The sequence below is a fragment of the Symphalangus syndactylus genome, chromosome 10 (assembly GCF_028878055.3).
Source record: "Symphalangus syndactylus isolate Jambi chromosome 10, NHGRI_mSymSyn1-v2.1_pri, whole genome shotgun sequence".
NCBI classification, from domain to species: Eukaryota; Metazoa; Chordata; class Mammalia; order Primates; family Hylobatidae; genus Symphalangus; species Symphalangus syndactylus.
This window is the reverse complement of record NC_072432.2, coordinates 71,733,036-71,759,903: the sequence shown is the minus strand read 5'-3', so window position 1 is coordinate 71,759,903 and position 26,868 is coordinate 71,733,036. Positions and strand designations below refer to the sequence as shown.

The 26,868-nt window shown below is 37.2% G+C and overlaps 1 protein-coding gene across 8 annotated transcripts in view; it reads right to left on the bottom strand.

Moving 5' to 3' along the window:
- YTHDC1 (YTH N6-methyladenosine RNA binding protein C1) overlaps positions 1–24,438 on the bottom strand; it is a 37,202-nt gene extending 12,764 nt beyond the window's left edge. For 2 of the 8 annotated variants that reach the window (XM_063611199.1, XM_063611200.1), the window contains exons 1-10: positions 24,025–24,438; positions 12,274–12,375; positions 11,567–11,895; positions 11,022–11,445; positions 10,444–10,536; positions 7,492–7,581; positions 6,985–7,038; positions 6,272–6,366; positions 4,361–4,469; positions 4,161–4,278 (exon numbers count right to left, since the gene is read on the bottom strand). In XM_063611199.1, coding sequence (XP_063467269.1) covers positions 4,161–4,278; positions 4,361–4,469; positions 6,272–6,366; positions 6,985–7,038; positions 7,492–7,581; positions 10,444–10,536; positions 11,022–11,445; positions 11,567–11,895; positions 12,274–12,375; positions 24,025–24,052 — 1,442 coding nt within the window. In that variant the 5' untranslated portion in view covers positions 24,053–24,438. The remainder of the gene's footprint in view (positions 1–4,160; positions 4,279–4,360; positions 4,470–6,271; positions 6,367–6,984; positions 7,039–7,491; positions 7,582–10,443; positions 10,537–11,021; positions 11,446–11,566; positions 11,896–12,273; positions 12,376–24,024) is intronic. The other 6 variants (XM_063611201.1, XM_063611202.1, XM_055297442.2 and 3 more) reach the window with 3 other exon arrangements.
- Between the last annotated feature and the right edge of the window lie 2,430 nt (positions 24,439–26,868).

The following is a 26,868-nucleotide window of genomic DNA, read 5'->3' as shown; positions in this document are numbered from 1 at the left end:
AGTGGCCAGTGAGTAATGAAAATATCCACTAAGTATCACTTAAAAGCTTGGTTTCTTTTTCTAATATACACCTTACTTCACCCATCAAGAGTGAGTCAAAAATACTGAATGTTTTTTTTCCCCTTTTCAGGCTGCCAGAAGTAGAAAGACTAGAACAAGTCCACACCAAAGCTTGAATATCCAGAGGCAGAGATCTAGTTTTCTTTGTGCTCTGTTCAATAATTTAAATTTTTCTTCTAATTGCCAGTTTAAAACAATTATAGGAAAGGAATAAATGAAAACCTACAGCCACCAAAATATAAAAAGGTTATAAATTAATGGGATTATCAGTGTTATTTAAATATCAGCAATTAAATAAATACCCATGATCCAAGTAGAAGTAAAAGCATAGGCCAAGCTAGATGTATCATTTGGGGTTGAGATTCTTTGGTGGCACTGGTTCCAACTAGATTCAAGAGACATCTGTTCACTGTTTCAACACAGTTAATCTCAGCCAGAACATCACAGAAAACTGTGAAGCCTGAGGCAAAACAGGGCTCAGAATAAATTAAGAGAAATTGCAGGGTCTGTGATCCATGTATCATCCTTATTTTATCCTTTCTTCTCAGATCACAATCATAGAACAAGCAACCTATGCTATGAAGCATACAGATACAACTTATCTTTACTGTGAGTTCTTTGGGAACATGTAAGGGACTCTCTGACCTAAGTGGTTCTGCAAATAGGGCAAATTTAATAAAATAATGTAAAATTGTGCAGTTTTTTGTTTTGTTTTGAGACACGGTCTCACTCTGTTGCCCCGGCTGGAGTGCAGCTGCATGATCTCGGCTTGCTGCAACCTCCGCCTCCTGAGTTCAAGGGATTCTCATGCCTCAGCCTCCCAAGTAGCTGGGACTACAGGCATGCGCCACCACATCTGGCTAATTTTTGCATTTTTAGTAGAGACAGGGTTTCACCATGTTGGCCACGCTAGTCTCGAACTCCTGACCTCAAGTGATCCACCCACCTCAGCCTCCCAAAGTACTGGGATTACAGGCATGAACCACTGCGCCCAGCCATGCAGAGGCTCTCATATACTGGACAGTGGTTTGTTGATTAAAGTTAAAAAGAAAAATGGAGGCCGGGCACGGTGGCTCATGCCTGTAATCCCAGCACTTTGGGAGGCTGAGGCGGGCGGATCACCTGAGGTCAGGAGTTCAAGACCAGCCTAACCAATATGGAGAAATCCCGTCTCTACTAAAAATACAAAATTAGCCGGGGGTGGTGGCACATGCCTGTAATCCCAGCTACTAGGGAGGCTGAGGCAGGAGAATCGCTTGAACCCAGGAGGCGGAGGTTGTGGTGAGCCGAGATCGCGCCATTGCACTCCAGCCTGGGCAACAAGAGCGAAACTCCGTCTCCAAAAAAAAAAGAAAAGAAAAGAAAAATGGAGAGACTCTAAATGAAAACAGAAATGGGTTATTTGGAATGGACATGAAAGGAATATAACATCTAGTCCGTAAATGTAACTCTGGATGAATAATATTTCATAGATTATGCCTTATTTTGAGCTAATTACAGGTGGCAACCTTAATAAGTCACTTTTTATGCCTCCCTCTCTTTATGAGCTAAAACATGACACTTACGTGGTCCCAATCTTCCATATGCCTACCAACTACCTGAACCATGAAAAATTTAACAGGTTTGAGGTGGGTCTCAAGATTCTGCATTTTAACAGTCAGATGCTACTGATATAAGTGATCCAGGGATCACACCTAAAAAAGCTTAAGCCTAGTTATTATTATATCCAAAGGGTCCTTAAATAGAAATCTAACAATTATTATATCTGAAAAAGAAAAAAATATTAACAGCCATTACTGTTATTGATAGCAAAGTCCTGAGCATTTGTATTTATTAAATTTAAATTTTCTGAGACTCAAATGTAATTCTCACTATATATAGACAAATTAAACTCAGAGAGTTCAAGTGACTTATCTATGGAAATATCAATGTTAGAAATATCACATGCCCTCCAGAACTGTAAAGTATTGTAAAATTACTCTTGAATAGAACTTGAGTATTAAAAAATTAAAACTATAATTTTATTATGTAAAAATACTATTTCTAGGTAAACCATAAATTTACTTTAAAATAATAAAAGCACTTTACTGCCCACAATTTTACACCTCACATTAGCAGGATAGACAAATTGAGTCTGTCTACCTCTTTGGTTGCTTGATACATTTCAAACAAATTAGTAGAATAGTCAATAAGTCAATGAAGAGGAATATGAAGAATGAATAATCCATGAAAAATTAAATTCATCTTAAAATTAAGAAATAAATTTCCTTATCAGTAATGTAAAAATGAAGGTTAACAGAACAAATAACATTTGAAACAAAATCTGCTGCAAACCACATAAAAATGGGCAATTATTTTCTCTCCTGTTCCCAAGAAAGCAACACCTGCAAATGTTACATTACAATGTTTCCTCTGGCCTTTACAGAGCAGTCACATACACACACAAAATAAAAATAATCACTCCCTTTCCTATAAATTGTCGTCAGGTTTTCAACTTTAATTATAACTTAATTATAATTTTGATTTCAAAAAAACTAGAAATTTACATTTTAAAACCCCTGGGGGCAACAGAGAGGAGGTGGCAGATAGCACTAAGTCTCACCACTTAACACTGCATTCCAATACGATAATTATGTATTTTTTCATTTGTTATACCTTCCCATGTTGATATGTGCACAATTACTTCCCCATATATTTGAAACAAACTATAATTTGTTTAATTTTCTATTTCAAAGAATTTAGGTGATTTCCAACTCTTCCCCACAGAAAGTAATAATGGGATGAGTATTTTTTCTGCACATAGCTTTTTGCTACGCTATTATCAATCTAATAGTTATGTGTCACTTAATGACAGGGATACACTCATCAGGTGATTTCATTGTGTGAACATCACAGAATGTACTTACACAAACCTAAATGGTATAGCCTACTACATACCTAGGATATATGGTATGACCTATTTCTCCTAGCCTGCAAATCTGCACAGCATGTTACTGTATTGAACAGTGTAGGCAACTGTGAAAAATACTTGTGTATCTAAACATAGAAAAGGTATAGTAAAATATGGTATTATAGGTACCTCTTACGAGTCCCACAGTCTTATGGGACAAGATTCTTTCTTGATGGATATGTCACTACGCAGTAAGTGACTGTATGCTATTTGTAATATATCACTCCCCCTATCTTCACAGCTCCTCACTATCCTACAATAAACATTTAGGCTGACTCACATTCATTCACTCTTATCCATCTTTGCCCTCTGTTCTTCTCTTTTCCTAACCATCTCCTTCATAAAAAAAGGTAGCTCCCTATCCCACTCACACATCCATATGCCCTCCCACTGCCCCCCCACCCCGCAACCCCATAGTTTGTTTCCATGCTCTTCTTGGCTTAGGCTGCTTTCCTTCATATGCATAGCATTTTTCTTCTTTTTCATCCAACTCCTTCGGGGTCACCAGGCTCTAATACCCAAAAACAACTTAAAACTCACAAAGTAACCATCTCCTTTCAGACACTTTTTAACTAAAATTAATTTTATAGGTAATATATTTGTGTATGCCACGTAAAGATCACTTAATGAGCTTCTTGTGTACAATACTTCAGTAGGCAGTAAGAACCTAAAAATAGTGACAACTCAGTGTTCAAAATAAGCCTGATTATTTTTCTAATAAATATAGTTAAATCTTAACTCAGTTTCAAAAGATCACAATGGCAACTAAAAATCATTTGCTAACCTCCTTAAAAAATACTGTCCACGACTAAACTAGTTACCTCCGAAATTGTTAGCCAAGTCAGAGTACTTATTTCCCATTCCTCAATAACGTAAGTGACATGTTACATCACTAAAATTATACAGATATGCCAGACAACATTTCAAGCAATTGTCCAATTCATTTACTGCTATATTACCAATATACAAAACAAATCAAATACATAAAACTTTAGACTTAATACGCCTTTGTTGCGTTCCACATTAGATAAAGGTAGTTACACTGAACAAGGTAAGATAAGTATATGATGACGTTTTTACTTTAACACATTATTCTAAACTGGTGGCGTATTCAAAACTTCAGTTATCTATACTGAAGTGTGTAATTTACCTGCAAATCCAGTCAATTTTAAAGACACCTCCCAGCATTTTAGCACTCATTCCTGCTGGAAGCACCCAGTGTATAGGAGATCCTCCGTGATGTGATTCTGAAGAAAGTCTTGCAAACCCTAAGAGAATCATATCATAATATAATATGTAGATGCTAATATAATTAATGTTTTTATATGTCCAAATTATTTTTATTCTTACCTTGAAATTTTCCACTCTCTCTGACAGAAAATATTAAGATAACACTCCTTGCAGATCTAAATGCAAGATTTAATTTCTTCTCATTTACAGGTAGCGTGGACCATACACCCTATATAAATAACATAAGGACCACAAAGTGAAATTAACTACAACTGTTTTATGTTTCCAGTTATGTTTGCAAAAAAAAAACTACATATTTTGGTGTGCTTTCAATTTAAGTAAGCTATAACGAAGAAAGGTTTTATCTATCAGCTGTCAGAATAATGTAGTAATAATTTATAAAAACCTAAGGGAAAAAATGGAGACAATTACCAATTTTACAAAATCATTAAAGCAACTAGTAAACAGATGGAGATGAGGATCAAATCTAAGGGACTAGAATTCTATATAGTAAAACCAATCACCCACAATTATTTTAATATTACAACCATTTACTGTGGTAAATACATCCTGTTTGAAGGTGAATCGCAACTTAGAAGTTTGTCTTCTTGAAAAACTGTGCCTAATCAAATTAATTTAACATTACTGTATTAGTCAAGAATTTAGCCTTTTTCTGTTTAAGTTCGTTTTTTAAAGCAGTTTTTAAGTTCAAATTTTTATGTATCAATAGTTTGAAGAGGCCTATGTTTTATCTACAGCTACAGCTGGAAGATACTTGTTAATTTCTAAAGCATTTTAACCAATTCTTCATTCATAAAAGATAAAAAGAAATGGAATAATAAGGCAGATGCTATCATTCAGCTCACACTAATCCGCTCATACAAATGACATCTCATTCAAACTAAGTGCTTACAGTTGTTCCTCAGTCTCCACTGGGGACTGGTTCCAGGACCCACGCAGATACCAAAATCTGAGGATGCTCAAGTCCCTTATATAAAATGGCATAGTATTTGCATATAACCTATGCATATACTCCTATATACTTTAAATCACCTCTAGAATACTTATACCTAATACAATGTAAATGCTATGTGAATAGTTGTTATACTGTGTTTAAGTTTGTATTTTCTATTATTTCTCATTCTTTTTTCTCCTAATATTTCAATCCAGTTAGTTAAATCGAAAGATGAGGAACCCTGTGGATACCGAGGGCCAAGTGTACTTCTGCCTAAATCCACTTAAGCTAGAGAACAGAATAAGGCTATTTGGTGTACTGTTTCCTTCTGTTTGTAAAGTTTTAGGGGTAGTCCTTAAGTTAGAAACATAGAATATTGACAGAAATATTGTTAGAGAAATGTCTAACTTTAGTTTTAAGTTTCTGAAAATCAGTTGCAACTGTACAGTTACTCAGTTTAAACCAAGAATAGCAAAACATTGTAACAGCTAGTGTAACACAAAAATGTATTTTTGTAGCCAAACATAAAAAGAAAATTATTATCTTACAACATCCTACAGCAACTATGCATGTCTTTTTTGCAAAGTCTGGAGTGGGTCTTTAAGCTAATTCTTCCTTTTTCTTCAAAATCCCAATGATCTTAATTCTAAAAAATAAAACTCTCCATAAAAGAATGATTTCAAAAGAACCTCAAAGTGTAAATCAAGCATCAACATAAAACAAAAATTGGTTAACTACAGGTACTTTTAGAAGTGTTAGCACAATAAATGAGCCACTGAAGTACAGAAACAAAAATCAACAGAAACAGGATCTTTTACAGCAAAAAGTTAAAACTATATAGCCTTCAACATTTAATATTCTGACCCCTAAAATCATCTTAAAAAAAAAAAAAAAAGAAAACTCAAATTACAAGTAGGATGACTGACTACAACCAGATCCTAAGTGGCAACTGGAATGTAGATCTTTAAAGCCGTAATGAAAATCATAATACCTATGCTACTTGATATAATACAAGTCTATTTTCCCATTTAAGAATTTTAATATTAGGATAGTTTCAACAGAACCAATGCTAATACCTTAGCTTTGGCAAGAGACACATTCTCATGGTTGTTACTCTTTATGAGGAAAAATCTTGCATCTTGAAGCACATATTTGAGTTTACTGGTTTGATCTGAAAAAAAAAAAAAAGAAAACCAAATCGATTAACCACAGGCCATTATCACACAAAGGGGTCAAAACTGTACTAACTGAAGTTAGCCCTCCACAACCCAGCTAAACTTTTAAAACGCAACAATCACCCATTCAACCTGGAAGGCTAAGCCACATGTAATAAAGCAAAGCTAAGAAAAAACAACCGGCATATTGCAAGAAAGTAAACCTAACCTAGTGATGTTCCGATATATCAAATCCATATTTAGGTATGAAAATGGTTACCAAGTTTTATAGATTTTCTTACTCAGATTCAAGAATAACAGACTATTATATACATACATATATATACACACATCTATATATAACACATACACACATATACACACACACACACACACACACACACACACCCATCCCATTTTGTCTAAAAACTAAAATATCCTGAAATGTTTGGTATTATTCTAAAAGATACACAGTAAGAAGCAGAGACACAGAGCTTTCTATGTAAGATATTCCTTTGCTTCGTGTAATATATCGGAACATTACTACATTAAGAGCAGCTATTAATGGAGAACAAATAAGGCAAAACAACGACTAAGCAGCATGCAATGAAAACAATTTCAAATTTAAATGATACCTTTTCGGACAGCACGAACGGAAGATGATAATTTCTCATGCTTCTTTTCTGAACCTGTATTTAGCCAAAGTACATTTGTTCAGATTGAGCTTTAATAGAGATAAGACAAAATTTCTACAGTCTTGTCACATAAAATTCTCATTCAAGACAAATTATTCTTCCTGGCGCACCCACACACACAAAAAATACTTCTCAATGTGTACGAGTGTTTTGCTTTTCGGGTTGTTTGGATTTTTTTTTAAAGTATGTATATTTGAACAGTTTCCCACTCAGAAAACTAGTCACTGAATCATCATCTTCCAAGAAAAAAAAAATGAAAATTCCACTTAAGCAGTAACAGGATTAAAATAATAAGAAAAAGCTTAGTTTTCTCTAGTATTACATTGAACATGCCAAAAATCAGTACTAATGGACATCAACAAGTTCACACTAAACTACAGCCTCCACACGCTTTCTAAAGCAGATTACATTAGAATCAAGTCAGATATGATCACAAAATGAGAATACCTGCATATGACTCTGATGCAGAGCTTCCACTTCTATCAAAAACAATTGGAGATATGCCTCTAGCTCTCTTCCTTTCCTTCTTTTTCTCATCTAAAAAGAACAAGAGTTTTTTTTTAAATCACAATATAGAAACGAAGAGAAGTAATCAAACAAGAATGTATCATTACGTCTAGTTTTTGCATAGCCCTTATATTAGTCTGTGCTCCTCTCTCCTGATCCCTCAATTTCCTCAGAGTAATGTTTTATTTTAAAAATACTGTTTAAAAAGTACAGGCATCTTGTTTCTCTCATCAGTTTCAATCGAATAAAAACACACGAAATAACTACAAAGTCAGGGCCTTAATTGCCATATATAGGTAATAAAACTTGAATACAGTTTTCCAAGGGGGGGAAATTTGCAAAGTAAAACAATTTCTTTCAAAACTGTGTCCTTTCTACACACCAGGTAACACTGTCTTAAGTCCTTATTTTTTTAAACTCCACTACCATTCTTCATCACAATTACAATTCTGATTCTATCTAAAGAGATCTGATGAACCCCTGAACCAAAGCTTTACAACTGGAAAAATATATATACCATAATTAGTGATTCCCTTCTGGCTGCCATTGCTTGTTTTTCTGTCTTCTATTTCATTCTCCTTAGCCATTTCCTCCCCGGATTACTGTTATTATTTTCAAATTCAATTTAAAATTTATCCCTACAGTTTTAATGGTAGCCTGTATATTTCTGTAAGAGAGCTGAAAATCTTCAGTAAATAGAAAAGGTTTGGATTACCTGTCATGTAAGAACCAGTCCCAAGCTTAATTCGGAACTGTGTAAGCATATACATGAGGACATGAAATGGAATTCAGCTCTCCTGTTTATTTTTATCTTAACTTTACCATGATAAGCTCCTTTTACTTTTCAGCAAAGGGAATATGAAGAAAAAACTGCATAAACTTATTTTTATATAAACAATAGAAAGCTGAAAAAGAATAATCAGTGATCATGTATACAATAACCTACTATACAATGACAGCTATTTAAAAAGCTTTACTTATCTCCTTTAATTCTCATAACAAGTTCACAAGATATTCTCATTACAGATGAAGAAACCTTGGATTAGACAGGCAGTCAGGCAACTAGACTAGGGTCCCACAGTTCCTGGATGGCAGAACCTAGACTCAAGGGCAGGTCCTCTGGCTTGAGCAAGTAGAAAGGACATTTTATGACTATTTTTGAAAGGTGATTACAGGTTTAACTAGTTTTGGGGGCTTTTTTCATTATTTCTTTCAAAAGTTCTGACATGTTTCTTCTAATTTTTCCTCCATGAATGTTTCTTTCAGGAGTCTAAGCATTATGAATGGATCAGACTGAGTGTAACTTATCTCTTGTTGCTGTTAAAAAAGAATTATTTTATGGTCCAAAGTACTAAAAAGGGCCTGGCGCAGTTGCTCGTGCCTATAATCCCAGCACTTTGGGAGGTCGAGGCAGGCGGATCACTTGACCTCAGGAGTTCAAGACCAGCCTGGGCAACACAGCAAGACCCTCTTTATATAAAGACAAAAACAATAATTAAAAAATTACTAAAAAGATCTGAGATAATGTGAAGCAGAAGATCCTACTCAATTGTTTTTATATAATGCTAAAGCTAGCATTAGCATGAGAAATCTCCAAGGAGTTTTCATCATTGTTGTACGACTAACTCCCAATGCTCTTAAGTTTATGGCCCTCTCTCCCAACTATTATTCTTAGGTCAAAAGAACAATGAAAATCATCTAATAAATAAACCGTTATCAATAATAAGCCTGTTGCTTTTATAAAGTTACCAAAAATTCTGAGAATAAGGTAAAATGAACTGGAATCTAGAAAATTCATGACACAGAAACTAAACTGTGATCACTTTTATTTGAAAACTGACATCTCCTAATCAAGAAGTTCCAAAACCACCCCATTACTTTCACAGACTATTGTATAAAAAAAAATTTCCTGCATATTAATATAGTACCTAAAGCATGTTCCACATAAGGGATTTTCCTTTAATAAGGAAAATAAAACTTTCAGGTATCTCTTAGAATAAACCTAGTCTAGTAACAGAGTTTTGATATCAAGATTTATTATAAAACTACAGTTACCATTTAAGTAAGTTCCCTTTGTTTAATGTAAGCAATACAAACATTAAAGTCTAAGAAATAACAGAGATACCAAAAAGAAGATTCCTACAACAAAACGTTCCCTACCCATGGGAGTGCTTTCACACATTCTCCACAATAAATGAACAACACATACTGCTAATGAAATATTTCTTATCTTAAATTATAAAAAATATATCCTATCAGTTTGCAAAAGGCATGATGGAAGCATAAAGATTTCACACGTTTTTACAACAAATCCAACTACTCATCTATTCCGTTTAACTCTACCTCCCTTGAAAAGCCTATCTTAACTCCCAAACCTAGAATTCTAGTGAACAAAAGGTTGAAAGCACTTCAGTTGCCAATCACTAGAAAATAACTGGCCATCTGCTCTACCTACACTGTATATAGTATAGATATATATAGTATAGATATATACTATCTGTATATAGTATAGGTAGAGCAGATGGCCTGTTATCTTCTAGCGATTGGCAACTTAAGTACTTTTCTATACTATATATATAAAACAATGTACTATTATAAATGATCAAATTCTATAATAACTGTAAATGTATTTCAAAAAAATAGGAATTTTATGTTTAGTACATTTTGCTTATGTAGCAATTTGGTAGCATCTTTACATAAAACAGTCATGAGATTATAATCATCATACAGTGATCTGTAAGTACCCTGACCTCTCCTGCTGTACCCTCCCCCAAGAAAGGTTCCCCTAAGCCTGGTGCCTCCAACTACCTAATAGTCATACATTTTTGTCTCATAGGTACAGAGAGGTAGGATATATATAGCATTGAAGAAACGACTCAAGATGGCTCTTACCTGATTTTTCCACAAGAATTTTATTTATAGTCTTCGTCTCCATCTTATACCTCACACCCCAGCCCTCTTGTCGACCCTGTCTCAGCCAGTCAACTGACAGACACAAAATTAGAAGAAAAGTCTGTGCTCCCAGAGATAAAAAAGAAATAATCTGTTTTGATTCTGAAGCCATATGATGGATATCTAGGGGTATTTTACCAAGGAAATACTGTAATACCTAGTGGACAGGTTTCATATGAATATACTTCAAGTACATCAGTGTTTAAATAAACTGCTGACTGGTACGAAAATCTAAGAATTTACAGAAATCTGAAATACATTTCCTTATATAGAATCAAATGGACTTGTGTTCATTTACAACACAACCAATCTATAGCTGGAAATGCCTTTACTAAAATATGCAAATCTTATCCAAGATTATTCAAATGTATTTATAACATTCAAAAGCATATAAAGGATCACAAGACAATCCTATCAATATCCCCCATCTCCTCAACAATTTTATAATTTAAACATTTTCAAGACTGAAACCTATCAAGTTTTTTTTAAGACAAACTTCTACATAGAAAAAGTAGTACCTGATCCATCTGTGCCTGAACCAGATCTGACAGACCCATCTGTGAAGGAAACAGATTCAGAACCAGAGTCACTGGCCTCACTTCGAGTGTCATAATCATTTCCCTCCTCTTTCTGGTCTCTCTCATCCTGTTCATATTCTTCTTCTTCCTCCTCCTCCTCCTCTTCTTCCTCCTCCTCCTCCTCTTCCTCCTCCTCCTCTCCATCTTCATCTACCTCTTCATCTTCTTCTGCATCTTCTTCTACTTCTTCATCTTCCTCCACATCTTCCACTCCTTCCTCCTCATTCTCAGTGTTGTTGCCTTGCTCATCAGAAGAACCACTGCTGCCAGTCTCATGGTCAGAGCCATACTCTTCAGAGTTCACTTCTTCCTTAGAAGACTGGCTGGATCTGCTTGCACGTCTATCCACTTCAAGCCCAATTCTCTGATGTTTAAAGAAAAAGGGAATCAGCAGTCATATAAAAGACAAGGTCAGGGTGAATAAACAGTTCTAAAGCCTCAAAAAGAATGTCTTTCTGTTTTATATCTGCAATAATATTTACTACCTCAGAACCATCTGGCGTAGGAGATTTGGCCCTCCTTTCAGGATCCCTTTTCCGGACACAGGTTTTTTCAGGTTGATTCTTATAAGGTTCTCTGGAGGCACTACTTGATAGACGAATTTTCCGATCAGCATCTAGACGCTTGTTTCTTTCAGATCTTTGATATTCCTCATTTTTATACTCTGTGACTGACTTTCCTTTTGTACTAACTATTCTTTTGTTATTGCTAACAGATGAGCTCAGTGGCTTAGAAACCAGTTGTCTTGAATGGACAGAAGGCTTTTGTCGTTTGGTATCAGTAGGTTCCATTCGATCACTTTTTCTTTTTGATCCTTTAAAATACAATGTAAAAAAAAAAAAGAAGTATTTGTAGTATTCCATTTATTTCACCAAAGATTGACAATAATATATACATCAGGAAGGGGGGAAAAGGCCTCATTTCTTTAAAAGTCTTCTGCAAGATTTCTTCTCCAGAATTAATCTAAAAGAAAACATAGCTTTCAACTATGGGAATAAATCCATATATCTGAGAAGTTTCATATATTAGAAAAAAACAGATTATTCCCATTCATATGGATACCAGTTTGTTATGTACATTTAGTGTTAACCGCCTCAAGGAACAAGTACAAAAAAGCACAGTCAATTTTCTAAGAAATTGAATCTCCTCTATTTATAGTTATTTCAACAAAAATAATAGAACTCTTACATACCCTTTTTCTCATTTTTATCTTGTTCACTCTCTGGATTATACAGTTCATCATCTTGTTCTGGTACTTCAGTCAAAATATCATCCAGAACATTAAGTTCTCCATCTGCAAACAAAATTAAAAATTAATAGGGAAAAATCACTATCATTAAACATGTATTTTTGAGTACTTACTAAGTGTGAGGCCACAAGCGCCTAGGAGCTTTTACTTTTACATAAAAAGCTTTACTTTTATTTCAGAATCAAGACACAAGATTAATTTCTATAAAACAATACAGGGTAAAGAACTGGCCAGTTGTGGTGGCTCATGCCTGCAATCCCAGCACTTTGGGAGGCGGAGGCAGGACAATCACGTGATGCCAGGAGTTCGAGACCAGCCTGGCCAATATGGCAAAACCCTGCTCTGCTAAAAATACAAAAATTAGCAGGGCATGGTGGCACATGCCTTTAACCCCAGCTACTCAGAAGGCTGAGGCACAAGAATCACTTGAACCCGGGAGGCAGAGGTTGCAGTAAGCCAAGACCGTGCCACTGCATTCCAGCCTGGGCGATAACAGTGAGTGTCTCAAAATACACACACACACACACACACGCACACACACATACACACACAAACAGAAGTCTGGGCTATCTGGTCTACAAAGCCAGGAGTATACATCTCAGAAGGCATGAAAAGAGATACTGAAGCATAAAAAGAAAATGCAAGAATGTCTCTATTTTTACCTCATTCTTTAATTTCTAATATTTCTGAGGGCTTTAAAATGTGTACAATAAATTAGTATAGAAATACATATGTGCAACTTATAAATACACATCTACCAAAAATGTGCACTCTCCACAATTACAAAGCGAAAACAACTTTAAGCGGAGAAATGTTGCACAGGCCAAATTAACCAGATAATCAAAGTTAACATCACTAGTAATGAGACAAATCAACATCATGGACCTCCTGTAACAATGCTCTGAGAACAGAACAATGCTTTTGTAATGTTCTATGCAAAATGGAAAAGCTGAACCTACATGAGGAAAAAAAATCAGACAAACCCAAATTACAGGGCATCCAAATATGTCACTGTCATGAAACAAAGAGTACGAACTATTTCATATCAAAGCAGACTAGAGAGGCATGATAGCTGAACACAGCCCACAATATTGGACATAATTGGAAAAACTGGTGAAATCTGAATAAAGTTTTTAAATCAGATAAGTATCAACGTTATTTTTCTAATTTTGACTGCACTATGGTTAAGTCAAAGTCCTTATAACACATATTTAAGTATTTAGGGACAAAGATGTATTATGTCTACAACTTACAAATGGTTCAGGAAAAAAGTGTGCACACATGCACGTACACACACACACAGAATGAGACAAATGTGACAAAATGCTAACATTTGCAGAATGTTGTTGGAGAGTAAAAAAAAATTCTTCACACTGCACTTGTAGCTATTATGCTTATCTGAAATTATGTCAAACTGCAAGTTAAATGAAAAAATTATCAATGTGCTATATAATAAAGAAAATGTTTAGAGCCTGCTGGTGTGGACTGTGAAAGCATAAAACTTGTTCAGAGAAGGGAACTATATTGACATACTCAATGATCATGAAAGCATAAAACTCAGTTCTGTCTCCACTTCCACCTTGTCCAACAAGACAAACCTTAGAAATACACACAAATACCATTTTAAATTTTAAAATAATGTACTAACGCTAATAGTAAATGTTTAAACATTAACTATTCCAATACCAAAAACATCTTTCCAAATTTAAGGTGTGCCAAAGAGGAAGTATGAAGCCATGAAAACCGATGAGATAGAACAATTACATTTGTGGCTTCAGGAAAAAAACAAAGCCCATTTGAATTACAGAAAGGTCTATTAATCAACCTGGGTGCTATACACAGGTTAAATGGGATTCAAATTTTCCCCAAAGTGGGAAATCAGTGACTGAAGAGAATAGTTAATACAAACGATACGAAGGTTATACAGGAAATGGAAAAGATAACATTTTCCCTTACCTTTGGAGACAGACATAGTCTAAAGATATCTGAAAATTACTATGTCTGGAATAGCAAAATTGATCATTTTGGGTGGTACCAATGCTAATATGTACTTTCTATCATTTTTCTAAAATGAAAACAGGCTACATGGGTTTTTATTTTTGTTTACTTTTAAAAAATCTTTTTAAAAATCAAGATATGTCAAACAAAAAAGCTTCTCTCATCATCTACATTCATGTTTTTGCTAAGAAAAAATTCCTTCAAGATCTGAATGGTAGCAAACACCATTTTTGGACTCTAAATTGTAAATAAAAAAAATAGTTTGATAGAAGTAAATCCACATTTTACAGATGTTTAATAAGTACGGGGTCAAAGATCACTAATCAGTAAAAAAGTAGATCCAACAGGTCTTCACAGAATCAAATACATTTGTAGAAGACAAAAAGAAAAAATGTAAGGCTATCACAATGAAATAGGCAAATATAACGCTATACAAATCTTTTCATAAAATCACTAGATCTTATTTAGAAATATCATCCCCGAACCCTGAACATTTATATTATATACTTTAGACATGCTAAATTTAATACAGAATGAAATAATTTTGCAGAATGTTAATTTAAATAAATTTAAGTTTCAAAGACACTTAAAGCCTGGTTCTCCTATAAAAAGGGCTATTACTGTTTTAAAGTTTTAATGAATTCAAACTCAGACATTGGTTGTAGTTTTAGAAAGCACCTACAACCTTTTTCAAGACAACAAATATTAACCAATGCTTACTACTTTTTAAAAATACTGTCACTTTTAAAATTTTATCATTTTTAAAATATATCATATATACAAATCACATAAAATAGGGTCATTCATTACTTTGCAGATAAAGAAATAGAAGCTCAAATGTTCGAGTTGACCAAATACACTTGTCTAGTAACAAACGGATATCAGTATGAAGTTCCGGCTTTACAAATCTACAGTTAAATCAGATGGGGAACAATAAAAGCACCTTTAACCAAAGTATAAAGAACACAAATGCAAAATATTAAAAGGGCATATATACTAGAACATAAATTTCAAATTAGTGCACCGGAAAGCTCTATATCTCTAACATTACAACATTTAAAATCTACTGAAATATTCAAAATCAACTATAACATCCTCACTTAAATGATGTGCACACTTTTATCCGTATTACAGTCCATAACATCAATAAACTGTGTGGTTTTACCACAAACTGGCAAACTAAAACCTACAGGATAAATGTGGCCCATTGCCTATTTAGAATGGCCTGCAAGAATGGTTTTTTACATTTTTAAGGTGCTTATTAACAACAACAACAACAAAAAAGCAAAGAATATGTCAGAGAACACTTACAGCCCACAAAGCCTATCTGGCCCTTTACAAAGAGTTTTGCCAACCCCTGATATAATACAAATGACCAGATTTTAAGTACTTTCCTCCATCATTGAAACTCCTTATATATACACTGGAATATATATACAAGGGGAAAAGTCTTGGAGGTTAAGAAAACACAGGTTATAGGCCGGGCGCGGTGGCTCACGCTTGTAATCCCAGCACTTTGGGAGGCCGAGGCGGGCGGATCACGAGGTCAGGAGATCGAGACCACGGTGAAACCCTGTCTCCACTAAAAATACAAAAAATTAGCCGGGCGTGGTCGCGGGCGCCTGTAGTCCCAGCTACTCGGAGAGGTTGAGGCAGGAGAATGGCGTGAACCCGGGAGGCGGAGCTTGCAGTGAGCCGAGATCGCGCCACTGCACTCCATCCTGGGCGACAGAGTGAGACTCCGTCTCAAAAAAAAAAAAAAAAGAAAATGCAGGTTATAACTTGCATGTAGGTATCAGGAAATTCCCAGTCTTTCTGAGTTCAAGATTCTATAACTTGCATGTAGGTATCAGGAAATTCCCAGTCTTTCTGAGTTCAAGATTCTTCACCTGTGATAAAAGGCACTTAAAAAAGGTCAGTTTTGGGGAAAGGAAAAGGAGGACATTTGAATCTTCTATGACTTTTTCAACCTGTAAGACTCTCCTTCCCTATAACTATCGTACTTTAATGAAACCTGCCTGCCCCAACCCTCTTGCTGATGACTGGACTACATGATATACGTATAAAATCTGGTCCAGAACACAAAACAAAATTCCTTCTTCAAAAAACAGGTATGGTATATACATACATGTTCTAATTATCTACTGCTGTATAAGATGATCACCCTAAAACTTGACTTAAAACAGTAACATTTTTCATTATGGCTCATGGTTCCAGGGCTCAACCCAGGTCTCCCATGTGGCTGCAGTCAAATGGGGCTGGGGCTGGGGCTGAAATCATCTGAAGACTTGTTCATTGACAAGTCTGGCTGATGTCTAGGCTGGGAGATTCAAAGCTGGAGCTTCTCCAACATTTCTCTCTGTGTGATTACTCATTACTATGGCAACCACCGAGAAGGCAGATCTTTTACATGGTAGTTTAGGACTCTCGCATCCCAACAGAGAAAGGACAGGTAGAAATCCAACAACACTATCACAGTATTTGTTCATCACAAAAGCTTACCTAGGTTCAGAGAGACGGGACACATACTCCAATCACTGTTGACAGAAGTGTCACACATAATACATGATAGATGTTTCCAAAATTACTGTAGTTTTGTTTAAGGGTAAATATTTTAATTATATATGTGAGGTGTATTTTTAATAACAAAAAATTCATTTAAATAGGTCAATGTTAAAGCTTATAGTATTAAGTTATAAAGCTAATGTAAACTGATTCTTCTGGCCATATTCTTCACTGACTTGAAAAAGTACACTTTGCATACATTTTAATTCATTTTTTTAATGTAGGATGAATTATAAAAGAAGAAATATTTTAATACTCTCACAAGCTACTGCTGTTAAAAGACTATAATCATCACTGGCATATCCTTTTTGAGAAGAAATAATTATCTCTTTAAGATATAAAGTAATATCCACTAGTTCTAGGTTGACTTTCTTTAACCTACCTGAACAAATGTTTTTAACCATTTCCTTTGTTCTGAAATTTAACATTATTGATATTCTATATAGAGATATGTATACTTTCAATTACTTCACAAGAGTTTGACAGTAGTATCCCAACCCAAGAATAATAACAGTAAACAAAGATTAGAAATGCCAGGTTAAGAAAAGGCCTATAAACATACAATTCATGCACTACAAAAATCCTAATTTCTATGACATAAAGCACTTCACCTTGAAAACCTTTTTTAGATGTCTATATAGACAATTATAGACATTAAAAATCACTTTTTTTTTTGTCACCCACGCTGGAGTGCAGTGGCGCAATCTGGGATCACTGCAACCTCCACCTCCCAGGTTCAAGTGATTCTCCTGCCTCAGCCTCCCGAGTAGCTAGGATTACAGGCACCCACCACAGCATGCCCAGCTAATTTGTTATTTTTAGTAGAGACAGAGTTTCACCATGTTGTCCAGGCTGGTCTCGAACTCCTGACCTCAGGTGATCCACCTGCCTTGACCTCCCAAAGTGCTGGGATTACAGGCATGAGCCACTGTGCCCGGCCTTAAAAAAATCACTCTAAATCTTTAAAAAAAATTTTTTTGAGACAGTCTCACTCAGTTGCCGAGGCTGGAGTGCAGTGACATGATCGCAACTCACTGCAACCTCTGCCTCCCAGGTTCAAGCAATTCTCCCTGCCTCAGCCTCCCAAGTAGCTGGGATTACAGGCACCCGCCACCACACGGAGCTAAATTTTTATATTTTTAGTAGAGAAGTGGTTTTGCCATGTTGGCCAGGCTGGTCTCAAACTCCTGACCTCAGGATAAAATCTATAAAATTTTGCTCCAAAATTAAGATGTCACAAAAAGATGGATTTTTTCATAATGTGCCAGTGCAAGAAATAAGCTTAATGAAACAATCCTACATTAAACAGTATTTACATTTAACGCTAAAATTCAAATCCATCTAAAAGTTTTACACTAGCAGTCTATAGGATGAACTCAGCTCTTGAATGCTGTTTTAAAAAATTCTAAGGATTTAATATGAAAGCCCACTTAAAAAAATACTACTTGATTATTAGGGGCCCAGATTCTCACCTGAAAACCACCAACTGGAGCAGTCTAGTCTTCTGTTAAGACACAGAGAAGGTCACATATGTCAAAGTTTTGCATGAGACAATCTGGGTTTGTATCTGGTTAATCAGTTTGTATCTGGTGAATCAGTATTACTACCTGAACAAAGAGCATGCTGGCTCTTTAAAAAAACAAAACAAAACAAAAAACCCATGATACTATTACCTAACGTATTAAGCAAGTACTTTATCTGCCAGATTCTGGCATGCACACATATCTGCAACCCCTGCGTAACACTGATCTTAAACTTCAAAAACACCCAAGGCTCAGCTTAATACACTAAGGCACAGGAACATCAAACTAGTTTTAGTATACAGTATATAATACTTTGGGAAAGAGGAGGAAAGCTAAAGGGGACAATCCTACTCAACTCCAGAAGATTAACTTCCTTGACAGCTGCAAGTGCTGTGTTGTCAGATCTTCCACATTTTCAAGAGGACTCTGAAACCCAGATTTTTATTTGGAATTGCATGACTTTTAAGTGCTGTCTCAAATAAAAATGAAACAGCTGGCTGCTAGATTCCACAGCTGGCTGCTAGATTCCTCTGTGAAAGTATAATCATGTGTGAATGTTTTGTATTAATATTATAATCACAAACTAATAGCAAAATGAGTTTTGAGGTAAAGGTACAGATTCCCAGGATATAGGAAGTAAACAAGGATATAAAAAGAGTAACAGGTCGGGCATGATGGTTCACACTTGTAATCCCAGCATTTTGGGAGGCAAAGGCAGGCGTATGGGTTGAGCTCAGGAGCTTGAAATCTGCTTGGGCAACATGATGAAACCCCATCTCTACAAAAAATACAAAAATTAGTGGTGTGCACCGCACCTGTAGTCTCAGCTACTGAGGAAGCTGAAGTGGGAGAATCACCAGCGTCTGGGAGCTCGCAGCTGCAGTGAGCCCTGATAGCACTACTGCCCTTCAGCCTGGGCAACAGAGTAAGACCCTGTCTCCCCGCCAACCAAAAAAAAAAAATCACCATTATTTTTAAGGCCTGTTCAAAAACTGACAAGATGTTAGAAATAACAAAGCTAGCTGTTTGTTGCTTGGCTGGGGGATTTTTGTTTTAGGTAAACATGGGAACTTAAAATTTACCATAATCTTTACATTCTTGGCCAGGAATGTCACAAACTTTAACTCTAGGGATATCAGGGTAGAAAATTAACCTTTATCTGGGACAGTCATTATTTACTGCAGAAGCTTCTGGGTCAGAAGACAGTGCTATTTATTAACATGTGAGGTTCCAGCATCAGACTAAGATTTAGTATTTAAGGAAAGTTAAATATACTACCCATTTTGCTTTCTAACACAAGGTACCAACATAAATTATATTTTAATTCATTTAATATAGTTTTAGTGGGATCTGGCAATGGAGCAAGATTACTAGAACCTCCCCCTTCTATTGTCTTGTAATGTACATTGTACATTTAGACCAGTTTCTCAGTTTTTGTCATTCAAAATTGTCATTCCTCCAAATGAAGTTTAAAAACTTGGATTTCTCATCCAAAATCGCTGTCTTATAAAAAACATACAATTTAAATGCAAAGATGGCATTTAAAATTTTCTATCTTACTTATACTATAGGTAAAATAAATATATTGGAGTATCAATTACGTACTCTATGCTTTACAGAGCCCAAACTAAAGTGAACCAAGAAAGGCAATTTTATCCTAAGAAATTACTATAGTGAGTGCCATAGTATATACAAATGTTGTGGCACAGTCATCATTTTGACGTTCAGATACACAAACACTTCCCATTGTGTTACTACTGCCTACAGTAGCACGCCCAACAGATATGTTGCCTAGGGACAATAGGCTATACCATACAGCCTAGATATGTAGTAGGTTATACCACCTAAGTTTGTGTAAACACACTATGATAACACAACGGAACTGCCTAACAATGCCCATCTTCATTGTTAAATGACACGACTGTGTGTGTGCACGTGACTGTGTGCGTGTGTGTGCACATGACTGTGTGTGTGTATATACACGCCTGCACGTAACCGTGTGTATAACGGCTGGACACGGTGGCTCACACCTGTAATTCCAGCACTTTGGGAGGCTAGGATGGGCAGACTGCTTAAGCCCAGGAGTTCAAGACAATCCTGGGCAACGTAGGAAGACCTCGTCTCTACTAAAAATAAAAAATCAGCTGGGCATGGTGGCACACACTTGTAGTCCCAGCTACTAGGGAGGCTGAGATGGGAGGATCACTTGAGCCCTGGGAGGTTGAGGCTGCAGTGAGCCGTAACTGCTCTACTGCACTCCAACCTAGGCGACAGAGGCCGTCTGAAAACAACAACAGGGTGTATATATACAGTAGTCCCTCACTTATCCAAGGTTTTGCTTTTGAGGGTTTGTTACCCCCCAGTCAACTGAGTCAATCACTATCCAAAGATATAAAAATGGAGAATTCCAGAAATAAACAATTCATAAGTTTTAAATTGTGCGCTAACTAGTGTGATGAAATTACGCACCGTCCCACTCTGTCCTGCCTCGGAAGTGAATCATCCCTTTGGTCAACAAATATTTGCATTGCGTATGTTACCTGCCATTAGTCATTTAGTAACTGTTTCGGGTAGTAGATCAACTGTCCACATATGGCAGTGTCAGTGTTCAAAGTAACCCTTATTTTACTTAATAATAGCCCCAAAGCACAAGAGTAGTGATGATGGCATATTGTAATGACTGTTCTACTTTATTATTGTTGTGGTTCTCTTACGGTCCCTAACTTATAAATTAAACTTCATCATAGGTATATAGAGAAAAAAACATAGTATATATAGGATTTAGTAATATCCGTTGTTTCAGGTATCCGCTGTGGGTCTTAGAACGTATTTACCAGAAATACAGCTAGCAGAGGTTGGGGGTTCAGGGGAGAACGGTTGTATAACTTAAACTGAGACACTCTTAGCTTTGGTTATCATACTGAACATGTCATATAACCAGTCAGTCAATGAAGTCCAACCTGGTAAATATTCAAGGTACTGAAACACAATTACTGTATACAAAGAACCCAGTGAACTCGCGGCTCTCAGGGAGCTTCTAGTCTGGTAATGTAGAAAACACGTTATTTTTAACGCAGTAACTCATTACGCATTACTCATACACATTTTGGATAAACTTTTGTAACTTCTTTGTAGAGAACTTTGTAAAAGATTAAGACAATTTATACAAGGTGTTTGCAATAATAGAAAAGATGCATATTTCCTCCTTATATAGAAAAATGGCATTTAATATTAACTAACACCGACATTAACACCTTTCAAACCCAGTTTCTTGGGCAAATTGTCACCACAGGAATCACAGGGAGCTAGCAATCTGTCCAGTTACACGGGCTTCAGCTTCTAGGTAGGAGTATTATTGAAGCATTATTATAGATTATAGAAATTCATGTCTTTATTACCCAGATAAGTGCAAAACCCCGTAATTCAAGAACTCTATGAACAAGAGTCTTTACTGTTCTGTGATTAATATAATTGCCAATTTCTGCAACTTACAGACTCATTTGCTATCAAGATCTTAAACCATTTATGGCATCATTTGAGAAAGAACTTAACGTTTGTGACTTGACTGAGATCTTTAGAGGGTTTATCCTTGTAATTTCCTGTTTCACGTAAGACAATAAAGCACTTAAGAGTCCCACTTTTACTTAAGAGAGGAAGAGCTAAGTATTGATTCTAACTATAAAGCTAAGTGTGTGATGATCATCATCAAGTAAATGATACAACCTGTAGGTTATCTAGAACTCTCCCAAAACGAAATAAACAATTCCAGTAGGTAAGTGCTGGTTCTACATGTAGTCCAGAAACAATCTTTGTTCTAAACTATAAAGATAAGTCACTTATATCAAGTTTTTAAATAAAGTTGTTATGAAAATTAAATTAAAAAACTAAGCAAATTTGAAGCAAAGAACCTTTTCAAAAGTGGGGAAATGTATCCTATGTATAGACAACAGGTGACATCACTACTTCCCAATAATAGCTACACAGTTTATGTATTTGGATTGCATTATCATCACTAAATCATTTCTAAAGCAAAACTTTTAAAATCATCTACTTTTCTTCTTCAATATGCATTACTGCGTCTACTCTATTAATGACTTGTAAATATTTTCATCTTAGACAACGAATTCTTGAGAAGTACTGAATTTTACTCATTTTTGTGTTTGGTTCATTTCGCCCACCACAACCACTACAGACTCCCATATCCACAGTTCATAAATTACAGACAATCAGATGTTTGCCGAACACTTACTAATTAAGATCATGTATTTTAATAACTGAGTTAACTAATTAAAAGCAGTTGCCTTTACTCAACTAACACCATGCAATCGTATGTTCCCATTACTTCTGGATTTCTCAAAAAAAAAAAAAAAAAAAAAGCCCAGAGAGATTTTTTAGCATTTAGTTTAAGGATGGAACGTTAAACTGCTATAACCTAATCAAAGAACTACTTTAGGATTAAGGGCAGTATCTTAAACATATTCCCACCCATTCCACTTTCCAAGCCTGTCCCTAACCTAGGGCAGTTCACTGAAACATGAAGACTCTCCTGATGCAGAAACCAGAAAAATTAAGAAAAAAGGATCACACGCCTAATGTAACTTGACTCTAGAGCCCACTTAACAAACCCCCACAAAAACCCCCCAAATCAATTAGGCACACAGAAGAGATGTGTGAGACACAGAGCAGCGACCGTGTCATATTTTTAACTATAATCTTTCCAAGACTATTATGCTAATCTCAGGGTTGAAAAAGATCTTAAAGCAGCACTTAATCTAGACCACTCTCCAGACAAATACTGATCTAGGACCTACATTAATATCTCTAGGGCTTGGGAACTTAGTATTACTATCTTTCCATTACAGCAACATCTGTTCTCTCCACATTTCACTGAAATCTATCCCTTCAACTCTCTATAACTTGCATCCATTTGTTTCTGACTGTACCCTCTGGGAGCTACACATGTTTTTCTAGCATAATAGCACCCAGGATTTCTTTACCAGCCTAAGTCACACAGTTATCTTTCCAAACTAAGTATTCGTTTTTCCAAGTACTATGTTTTTCCAAAATAAGTATTCGAGGAACAAAACGGGTAATTCACTTTGCCTATTTAACAGGAACAGCCAGAAGTTATTTGCAGATATTTCTCAAGATTAATAATCTGCCAGTGCCACTTCCTAAACATGCTCACTTACCACACTACCAGTGTTGATCGCGGCATTAGGGGTTTTCAATTTTAGCCTAACAGAAATGGTTGTCCTGAAAATACGCATTACATCCGCAAGATCCTACCAGGAAATAAACCTAGGAGCGTGCAACTCAGAAAGGCCCCCTCTCAGCCCCAGACAGCTAAACGGAAAGTCAAGCGTGAAATCCGATCAAAGAAGAACCCTACTGAGATGAAGTGCTAGGCCATATGGAGACCGAGGACGAAAGGGCAGGCCTGGTCTCCGCCAATGAGTCCAAGTGTCTCGGTGGGGGCGACCGGCTCCTCGCGAGGCAAGCTAACCTCCCCAACCCCCACCCCCGACCCGCGACGACGACCAGTGCTCCATCACCCCACCCCCGAGCCCCAGCCTCGCCTCCGCCAGTCACCTTTCTCCGCACTAACCTTTCTCCTCCCGACTGTCGGCCGCCATTGCTCCCCTTCGGTTTCCGCCGCTGCCACCGCCGCCGCCGCTTAGACGCGACTCGCGCGGGCGCCGCAGCCGCGGCAGAAGCACCGGCCCGTCCGTCAGTCCGTCCGCCCGGATACGCGCGTCGCACTTGGCCTCTTAACACTCAGCCTTCTCGACTCTTCCCGCTTTTTCCCTTTCTCCCTTCCTTTCACTCCAGCCTCCAGCGGCCTAGGCCCAGCCTTCTCGTTAGGGCTCAGACTCGGGCGAGGGTATGGGGGAGGGAAGGGAAACAGATGGCGACGGCGGGCGGCGCTAAAATGGAGCCTGCTTCCTGCGCGAAACAATCCCGCTCCCGAAATGCCCTGCGCTGTTTACGCTTCGTTCCTCTCTGGGAACGTCACAGTGCGGAGAGGGGCGGGGAGGCGGGACGTGCAAAGGAACGTGACGTGACGTCAGCGCGTCGGCCCGCCGCCCTCAGCCCACTGGTACCTGGGAGGAGTCTTATTCAGAGATTAGGTTACCCAGGTTGTTCATGGAGTTCCCGCTGTACTGCCTATACCCGGATGGCGCAATTTTCCCACCTGAAACTCTTAATGGAGGGCCTGACAGGCCTTCTTAGCTAGAGTCGCTCTGAAGGACTCCTGATTCAGTTCGGGTAATCGGAGTCTTACTTAGGACAAGTCTGGGTGAATCCCTTATGTTTACCAGATGTACTTTCTTAGTTGGAGTTCCACTCTTACCCAAAGGCAGTGCAGCGTGCAACCAGCTCGTTTGTAGTCACAAAAGCCTACTAGTTTTTGTTTGTTTGTTTTGAGACGGAGTCTCGCTCTGTCGCTAGGCTGGAGTGCAGTGGCGCGATCTCGGCTCACTGCAACCTCTGCCTCCCGGGTTCAAGCGATTCTCCTGGCTCTGCCTCCTGAGTAGCTGGGACTACAGGCGCCCGCCACCACGCCCAGCTAATTTTTTTATTTTTAGTAGAGACGGAGTTTCACCATGTTGGCCAGGATGAAGTGCTGGGATTACAGGCGTGATGAGCTACCACGCCCGGCCTAGTTTTGTTTTTAATTGGGGAAAGAATTGTATCATAATATGTCTTTGTAATTAATAACTAATTTAAACATGTATCAAGGCCATGGGGCACAAAATTGATTTAAGCAGACCATCGAGGAATCGAAACTACAGAATAAATGACCAATAGATACATAACTACATAGCGTGGTAAAATCTGCAAGAGAAACTTGCTTAAGGTTCATTGTCCAACGGAAACAAAATCTAATTTTGCTTCCTTGAACTGAGTTGTAAGGGAAAGAAAAATCTGAAAAAAGGTAACTAAGTAACTTCGTGATATGAAGACAAACTGGCAAACTGACTGCATATTCAGAGAAAGACAAGAAGTCTAGAATGCGGTACCTCTTTTTTTTTGATGTGGTCTCACTGTCAGGCAGGCTGGAGTGCAGTGGTGTGATCATGGCTCACTGCAACCTTGGGCTCAAGTGATCCTCCCACCTTAGCCTCCCAGGTAGCTGGAACTACAGGCATGCTCCACCACATCCGACAAATTTTTTGCATTTGTTGTGGAGATGGTATTAGCCATCTTGCCCAGGCTGGTGTCTAACTCCTGGGCTTCAGCAATCCTCCCACCTCGGCCTCCCAAAGTGCGGGATTACAGGTGTGGAGCCACCAGGACTGGCCCCGTTTCTAGGACCTTAATTGAACACTAATTTGAATATACAAACACGCACACGCCACAACACACACACACACACACACACACACACACACACACACACATTAAATAATATCTGATGATCCTGAGGAATTGCTATTTGTATTTTTAGTTTTAATAAGTTATGTTTTTTAAAGAATTTCTTATAATTTCATGATTCATATGAAAATATTTGCAGGCCAGGTGTGGTGGCTCACACCTGTAATCCCAGTACTTTGGGAGGCCGAGGCGGGCAGATCACCTGAGGTCAGGAGTTTGAGACCAGCCTGACCAATATGGTGAAACCCCGTCTCTACTAAAAATACAAAAATTAGTCAGGCGTGATGGCGTGCGCCTGTAGTCCCAGCTACTTGGGAGGCTAAGGCAGAAGAACTGCTTGAACCCGGAAGGCGGAGGTTGCAGTGAGCTGAGATTGTGCCACTTTCACCCCAGCCAGGACAACAGAGCTAGACTCTGTCTCAAAATAATAATAATAATAATAAATATTTGCCAATGAAATTATATGGTATCTGGGATTTATCAAACTGGTGGCAGGTGTAGGGAAGTGGGTGGGAGAATAGATTAAACAAGTCTAGCCCTGAGTTCACAATTGTTGAAGCTGGGCGATACATATGTGAAAGGGAAATCTCCCCAAAATCACGAAGCCAAAGGAAGAAGTCAAGCTGGTGATTGATGGCTCATGTATCCCTAAAATGTATAAAATGAAGCTGCGCATGACCACCTTGGGCACATGTTGTCAGGACAGCTTGAGGCTGTCATGGGCTCTTTCTTAACCTTGGCAAAATAAACTTTCTAAATCGATTGAGACCTGCCTCAGATACCTTTTGATTTACACATACATTAGTAAATATTATACTCTCTTCCCTACTTTTTTGCATATTTGAATTTCCTTTAATAATTTTTTGTAAAGAAGAGCATAAGAAAACAGCCAAGTAATTTAAAAGATATCAAAATGCCATTTTCCCTGATTCTACAATTTGTCCTATTAGAACTAAGGAGTGATTTTTAATGTAAGTAGAATTCCGTATTTTCATCTTTGTTATTAAAATAAGTTTATGGGGCCAGCTGCAGTGGCACATGCCTGTAATTCCAGCCCTTTGGGAGGCCAAGC